At 40.8% G+C, this 8,481-nt stretch overlaps 1 protein-coding gene across 3 annotated transcripts in view; it reads right to left on the bottom strand.

Moving 5' to 3' along the window:
- Positions 1–8,481, bottom strand: part of sult4a1 (sulfotransferase family 4A, member 1) — a 56,467-nt gene that overhangs the window by 35,548 nt on the left and 12,438 nt on the right. For 2 of the 3 annotated variants that reach the window (XR_001422093.1, XM_015017151.1), the window contains exons 2-3: positions 5,245–5,375; positions 3,262–3,342 (exon numbers count right to left, since the gene is read on the bottom strand). Coding sequence is in view for 2 of the 3 variants with exons in the window: in XM_015017151.1 (XP_014872637.1) it covers positions 3,262–3,342; positions 5,245–5,307 (144 nt within the window). In the remaining variant the exon portion in view is untranslated. The remainder of the gene's footprint in view (positions 1–3,261; positions 3,343–5,244; positions 5,376–8,481) is intronic. The other variant, XM_015017152.1, reaches the window with a different exon arrangement.

Here is an 8,481-nt window from a genome sequence, read left to right on the forward strand (position 1 = left end):
GTTACTTTGTTGATTCAGATGATTAGGTTAATTGCTCGTTCAGAGAACCTTTCCATGATATGCTAATTTTTTGAGACAGGGATTTTGGGTTTACATGAGCTGTATGCCAAAATCATCAGTATTAAAACAAAAAATGACCAGAAATATTTCAGTTGGTGTGCAATGAATCTAAAATATATGACAGTTGAATTTTTATCATTACATTGTGGAAAATAATGAACTTTATCACAATATGCTAATTTTTTGAGAAGGACCTGTATAGACAAAACAAGACGGGTACCAGGAGGAGGTGTGAAGTGCATATGGGCATATGGGTATCATGTGAGTTATGTATGTCAGACCATGAACCCTAACTGAAGCACGCAATTATCTGTGATTGTCTGCGAGTCTTCTCAGGGAGGGAGGGGGGCAGCAGAACAGAGCCTTCTTTAGACATAACAACCAGGGGAGGATAGCTAGCCAGCCAAGGCCAGCCCGGGGAGCCAGATTCCGATAGCAAAAATTTATTTAGGTCAGGCTGACATCAGTTTACTGCCTTCCTTGAAAGTCTCACTGGTGCTTCTCAATGACAAATCCAAGCAGCCAAATTTAGGTTCACCCGCCTGATCTGAGCGAACAACATTCTCCAAGGTCACACCATATCCATTCTGAGTCTGAGATCCGTTGCCCGGCCACGGTCCTGTTCCAGGATCGCACCCAGTCTACGGTTCAGCTCCCGTATCATCTCAGTTTGAGTGTTGATCGCTCTGCAGATCCCATCAACCTTACCCGGCAGCCTTGAAGTGGCCGCCGGCATTAACACTCAATGGTCAAGTGATGACATTATTTAAGCCATGACCCCTGAGAACAGGAAGTGTCATTTTTTACTGTGAACGGTTGCTATCTGACCTGTTTGACCTAATTAACATGAAACTGTGTCCATAGACAGAAGACATGTTGGTGTGTTGTGGATTCCAACCCCAACCGGTTTTGATGGAGCAGGTGGGTGTGGCGGTGTGGCGAAGTGACATGTAACGCCGTTGCCATACGTTTGGCTCTGAATTCCATAATTTCAAGACGAGCTGCACCAAACTCACAGGGATCAATCCTTATCCACCCCCGGACAGGAATCCATAACAATCTTTAGTGGGCGTGGCCTAATTTCTCAACAGTGCCCCCTAGAAATTTTTAAATCATCAGCCCCAAGCCACGGTTTAACCCAGAATTATGAAACTTGTGACACATGTGTATCTTGTCAGGACCTGCAAAAAAGTCTCTGGAAGCCATGGTCCAAACCCAAAAGGAAGTTGGCCATTTTAGATCAAAGCCGCCATCATGTCCATTTTATTGACGTAGTATTTGATCAAACTCGTCCTACTGCTTTTGACCGTCAGCTATATCTCCTCTCTACATCAGCCGATCTGCACCAGATTTTGGGTGCATCATTAAGGAGTGCTGCAGAACGCGTTGATGCGTATTGCCTGGCGGATGGGTAGGGAAACTGCGCAATAACGTCTGCGGTGGCGAGTGGGCGGCGATGCCAGAATCCCCGCGGTGGCCAATAGTTCCACGAGGAGGAGGTGTAATGTGCATATGGGTCTCATATGTTTCGTATCAATAGTTTTGAGGCTGCTTGCAGCTTTAATTTTTATTGTAAGTATTTGGCTTTGTTTTTGCCATTTTTGTCTTGGGGAACATGTGCAAATGCATCCAGTGATGTTCTTGATGCTCCCATTATCTAACTTCTTAATTATGTCAAGGTTTTGTTTACTTCATTCAAATTGTGGTCGCATTAATATTTAATAGGTATCTGATATGCATGAACACTATAGTTAAATTACACTCCATATTGTGGGTAGCTGGTATGGATGGAGAGGGTGTAAATACAGTAATAACTCCACTGTGATGAATTCAATTGAATAAACGGTTCTGCAGGTTGGTCGTCTTCATTGTCCTGCTCTGGATCATACTCTGACTCCAACATGGAAGGTTGGATAGACAAGTCTTTCGTTCACATCTTTAATAAAATTTTGAATAAAAAGCTTTTCTGCCGGTAGATAATTGTATCGCTGTTATCAAACTATAAAAATAGCCAAATGGGGTGGGACGTCCTTCACCCTGGAGAGGCCGGGGCGTGGAATATCTCATTCATGTTTTAAAAAGACCGCAGTTCCTCTAAAACTCCTCAGAACAGGTAAATGAGGAGTTTGCAGCTCCAATAAGGAGGAATTCAGACCAAAGCATTGCAATCATATTGCAGTGTTATGGTCCTACTTTATATAGATCATAAGAGAATGATTCATATGTGAAAATTCAACTTAAAAATATTGATCCAAAAGGGAAATTAAATGTTGTGGTAACTAATATTAATTCAAATTCTACAGAATATAGGAAGGATGCAAAAGCATGATATATCTACTTGAAGTAATGAGTAAATGACAGATATGACTGATGTTTTTTAGTTGAGTTTGGAAATATAGATTTTGGATTTTGGTCTAATTACGCATTTAGTTGATCCACTGTTTGCTATTGTAGCAGCATTCCTTTCTTTAGTATGATACTTCAGTTCCTCATAATCCTCCATCTAAAGCTGTTTGGTGTAAGGTATGACATAAGCAGTTAATTTAGCATCAGCGTAGCATCAGTGAATCTGTGATCGATTTCATTGGTCTGTTGGAGAAATCTGTGGATGCGCATTCATCTGAATTACTTCAGCCTGGCTCCACATAGCTGCACTTCCTCAGCCTAGTTTGGTTTTTATGAAACTGATAGTCAGGATGAACTGATGCGATGTGAAGCCTGGCTTTGTCTTTTATCCTGGATTTCTTAATCCTTTGTCAAACAGCGCTCTGGTTCATGTCAACCTGGTTAAATAGTAAAAGCACAATGTGAACAGTAGCTGACGTGCAATAAATTAACAGTTTGCAAATGTTATTTTTAACTTCAGGTAGTTAGTCTAACTCCCCACTTAAGATGAATTGTTTAGGTTAATAAACCTAAACTGTTTAAGGCAATTGGTTTTCTCAAATTGTTTGAGTTGGACTAATTTATCAGTTTTTACAGTGCATTAAACTAAACCTCTGTAGGATAATACAGCTGGCCAAGTTACATTAATGGGAGAAAGTACAAGATCCAATATCCATTGGAAGATCAAAGTCCTAAGGCAGAGTCATACTCTAACATCTCATAAACTCAAGGCATATTCTGATGATAGCAGAATACCAAATTATTCAACTAACATATTTGAGATACCGAATTACACATGGCCTGACATGCACTGACCTTGGCCTCTCCATTGTGCATAGCTGTAGGGAGAAATCGATAGGGAAGATGGCTTTTTATCAAGCGAGGGGAGGTCAGCTCCTGTAGAAGAACAGAGGCAATCACCTCAGCAATCTAGAATCAAGGATTAAAACATCTTGAGAAATCTTGCAAAGTTTTGTTGGTTAATGTGGGGTGCCTAATATAGGTTCCCAGAGCCAATACAGGCCCTTGGAATTATTTTTTGGCCCTCCAGCTTCAATCCAGGAATGGTAGAAATTTAGAAACTGCTACATACAATACAGACTACTTAACATGCCATGTTTTTGTTGTTTTTTTAAATATCACATTAAGTAGGCTGCACAGTGGCGCAGTTGGTAGAGCTGTTGCCTTGCAACAAGAAGGTACTGGGTTCAATTGTCAGCCTGGGGTCTTTCTGCATGGCGTTTGCATATTCTCCTTGTGCATGTGTGGGTTCTCTCTGGATACTCCAGCTTCCTCCCACAGTCCAAAAACATGACTGTCAGGTTAATTGGTTTCTCTAAATTGTCCCTAGGTGTGAGTGTGTCCCTAGGTGTGAGTGTGTGGTTGTTTGTCCAGTGNGTCTGTGTTGCCCTGCAACGGACTGTTGCTACTCATATTAATTCAAATTCTTCAAAGAGTTATAGTAGATTGTGATGGCTGTTGGCAGGAAAGATCTCCTGTAGCAGACTGTATTGCAATGAATCTGAAGAAACCTCTGACTGAAGACACTGTGTTTTTCCAAGATAGTCTCATAAAGAAAATGGTGAGGTTGCTTCACTGTTGTGTCTCCAATCCAATCTGTTGTCAGATGAACACTGAGGTATTTAAATTCCTCAACCATCTCCACTTCTTCTCCCATGATGGAAACAGGGTTTGATCGAACACTGTTTCTTCTGAATTCTACAACCATCTCTTGTTTTGTTTACATTCAAGATGAGATGATTGTTCTCCCACCATGACACAAAGTGGTCAGACAGAAATACTTGGTAAGGTTTTGCAGTGCAGTTTGGTTAAAAAAGGCACACAATCCATCCAGCAGCAGCTAAGGCCTCAAGATTCAAGAAAACTGGCAAACAGTCGCAGATTTTTCTGTTAAAGCGGTTCTTATTTCTTTGTCTCAGTCAGGATGATGTTGGTGGTGATGAACATGACGCACGAACATGAGCCATCTCTGCTTCACCTGACAACTGCAGATTTATCAGAGTATTTCTATAGATGACAGAAGTCTGAAGTGTACAGAATGGTGAGTGCAGAGTGCAGAATGGTGGTGCTCCTGTGCTACTGACCACCTGGTTAGACACAGTCTCTCAAACTGTGGTCTGTCTGTCAGGTAGTCATAGATCCAGACAATTGTTGAGGCCTCCACTTGTGTCTTCTGGAGTTTCTGACAAAGCAGATTGGAGTGAATTGTGTTAAATTCCCTGGAGAAATCAAAGAACATGATCCTCACAGTGCTGCATGCTTTGACCAGGTGACAGTGGGTTTGATGGTTTGTTGAAGCAGGTGTATGATGGCATCTTGAACTCCAACTCCATGGTGATAAGCAAACTGCAGGGGTCCTGATAGGAGCTTGTCTGCTCCTATCAGGAGCCTAAATAAGGTCTCCAGACCTTATTTAGGCTCTCCAGACCTAAATAAGATCTGGAGAGCAGACCTTATTTAGGTTAAGAATTCTGGATTTATGCCCTATGTCTCGTCCTGAGCCTCTTTGTCCTGCAGACCACTGCTCATGAGCTTCACTGATGCCCTGCCTCTGTGCCTCATATGGCTGCTCTGGTGATGCCTCATGTCTGCTGTGGGTTCTGGTGCTGCTTCTACTCGTCCTTTACTGATTCCTGGATGCCGAGTGTTGCAGGCTTTCTACCATCCTTGCAGCTCTAGGTAACAAGTTCCCTCACATGAAATCCAACAGAGATTGATCTAAGCATATTGTAACATTAAAAAGGTTCTTATTGAATGCTGATCAGATGTTAGTTGTACCTGTATGACATCCAGTCCAGGCTGGGGGTATTCTATGACAGGTAGCTGCTCATCGATGTTCATAAGGCCAATCTCATCAGGATCTGCTCCCTGACTCACTAGAAACACAACTTCCTGCAGCAGACTGGTTCCTGGATGAAGAGACATAAGAACCAGGACAATAGGGACATTCAGACATCGCTTCCACATGAAGGATCTGTCCTTTTTACATGTTCTAAACTCATTCAAATATAACTTCAAAAGGTAAAACAAACACTGTTCACCATGTTGTTATTTATTAAGCAAAGATGAAGCAAAAATGGATACATTTGTTCTCTTTCTACTATAAATACATTGTTTGATCGAACAATATTGAATGAGCAATCTAAAAATAAGAAAAATATATATTTTTAGAACAACAATGCTCAACTCCCACTTGGGGATTCTGTTGTCTGGGACTTAAGTCTCCCATGTTGGTTTCTGGGTGAGGAATCAGAAAAAGAACTTCTTCTACATCTCCAAGAGACAAGACCACAATATTCTGTGAGTCTTGCATGGATTGGGAAGATGGGACATCTTCCTGAAGCCAGGAGACCTGGCTGCAGCCAACCACACACACACACACACACACACACACACACATACACACTTGTGTTGCTATCTTTGTGGGGACTTTCCATTGACTTCCATTCATTTCTACAGCCTAAACCTTATCTTTACCCTTTTCCTAACCCCACCCATCCCATACCTAACCCTAACCCTAACCAAAACTCAATTCATACCTTAGCCCTAACTCTGACCCCTGACCCAAAAACAGGGTTTCCCCTTGTGGGGACCAGGCTCCAGGCTCCAAGGAGCAATTTGTCCCACAACGTAGTATATGTCAGGAAAATCGTCCCCACAAGGTATTACAAACAAACGCACACACGCACGCGCGCACACACACACACACACACACACACACACACACACACACACTGCAAAAAGTCCCCTTTCAAAAACAAGAAAGGAAAAAGTACAAAAATAGGGTATAATTTTCTTAAAATAACAAAGATTATCTGCCAACAGAACAAGAAAATTTATCTTGTCAAGATTTTCCAAAACAAGAAAAAATATCTAACCAAATGAACCTACAAATATCTTAAAATTAGTGTATTTTCACTTAAAACAAGCCAATTTTACTTATACAAGTAAGATATATTATCTTATTTTAAGAAAAATATTCTCAAGTAAAGAAAATGTTACTTGATATTGAATTTCTTGAAACCAGCATATATGTATACCTAAAACTAGTTTACTTTTATTATTGCATAGGATTAAAATATATATCTTGTCATTGTTTTACTCAATGTTCTTATGCTAAAGCAAAAATCCAAAAATTGATCCTGTCAATGGAATGTTATTGGCTTGCTGAAATGAAGACATGAGTTCAATTACTTTTAGCATCTTTATTATGTTTAAGTTTCACATAAACACAATAAAACATGACTACTGGTCAGAATTTTAAGTCTGGATGGGCATCTATATCTGAAACAATCCTGTAAAATGACAAAACAATGAAGATCTGACACATCTGCCACACTCATAAGATGCCCTAAGAGTCAAGCAAACCAAATTGTCCAAAGCAAAAAAAATATTGGGACTAGACGTCAACGTTAGGAGTTTACTCCCCAATGAACGTCTTCCAATAAGCCTTAGCCTTTTATTTGTAGAAGTCTTGTCTCAGTTACGAATGGCGTTCTCAACCCAGATAGCACACAATGTTAAATCAACGTTGAAATATAGTTAGAATCGTTGATTTTTGGTTGAAGTCAACAAATGACAGTGGATCAACCATCAAACAACCATCCAATCAAACCGTTGAAACTGTGTCATTGAATCAATGTTGTTCTGTGGTTGAAATCTGATGTCTGAAATGCCGAAGTCTGATTAATGGTTGATTTTTGGTTGAAGACGACAAATGACGGTGGATCAACCATCAAACAACCATCCACCTCTAGCCAAGTAACCAGTGTTGAAACTGTGTCATTGAATCAATGTTGTTTTGTGGTTGAAATCTAATGACTCAAATGCTGATGTCTGATCAACATCTGATCAATATTGAATCAATGTCAGCTGTATTGCCGCACCCCTTCCCCTCCTCTCCTCCTCAGCAGCGCTCTGGGTCAGAGCATTTTATTACTGAGTGGGGGTTATCACATTTAAATTAAGCACTGTAGAGGATAGTGGGTGAAGATTCCTTTCTGTACATTTTCTTACTTGTTCATAACAATTCTCACTGACTGCGTGTGTGTGATATATTGACACACAAACATCTACAACTTACTACAAGGAGTGGAGGGGTCCACCCCCACCATTTACATGAATGGGATGTCCCAAACACACAGCTGCTTCGCTGTTGTCTTGTTGGAAAATATGTTAATTCAATGTTGAATTATCATCACAAAGGTTGCATGTTTGGTTCGACAACTGATGGTGGATCAACTATAAAACAACCATTCAATTCTAGCCAATTAACTAACGTTGAAACTGTGTCATTGAATCAATGTTGTTTTGTGGTTGACATCAAATAAATGAAATGCCAACGTCGAATCCAGTGTGTTTCAGCACTGGTCCTCCAGTCCCTACAAGTTTTAGGCATTTCCCTAATTCAGCACATGTGATATTAATTGACGTCTGATTAACAGGGTTTTGCTGAACTGAAAACACGCAGGTCAGTTTGATTGAGGACTAGGTTTGGGGAAGAACTAGTAATCTAAATGTTCAATCAATGTCAGCTGTTTTTCACACCCCTCCACTTCCCTCTCCCATTCAAACCCCCGACCCCTCTCCCTCCACCTGCCAAAGACACACACACCCCTTTCCCTTCACCCCTCACCCCTCACCTGGCCTGTCTACCCCTCAACCTCCCTCCCCCTTTCTACTCTCCTCCTCTCCTCCTTTGGCTCCGGGTGAAACAACTTTTATTTTTTGTGAGGGTTATAATTTAAGCACTATGTGTTGACAACATTGGGTTGTGATTCTGTCCTGTACATCTTCTTACTTGTCTGTAAATGTTATGACTGACTATTTGTGTCTGATATGTTGACACAAAAACACAGAAGTCACTAAAAGGAGTGAGGGTAGGGGATAATAAGAAATTGTATGTGAGATACCGTCTATCTTAATGACGTTCTTTTGTGTCTTTCAGCTGCTGCTCGCCAGTTTGAACCCAGGCTAACTGATCAAAATTACAGCGAAATTGTAAAGAAATGGTTT

Source organism: Poecilia latipinna, unplaced genomic scaffold (assembly GCF_001443285.1).
Source record: "Poecilia latipinna isolate Pla-1442-1.1 unplaced genomic scaffold, P_latipinna-1.0 Scaffold2109, whole genome shotgun sequence".
Classification (NCBI taxonomy): domain Eukaryota; kingdom Metazoa; phylum Chordata; class Actinopteri; order Cyprinodontiformes; family Poeciliidae; genus Poecilia; species Poecilia latipinna.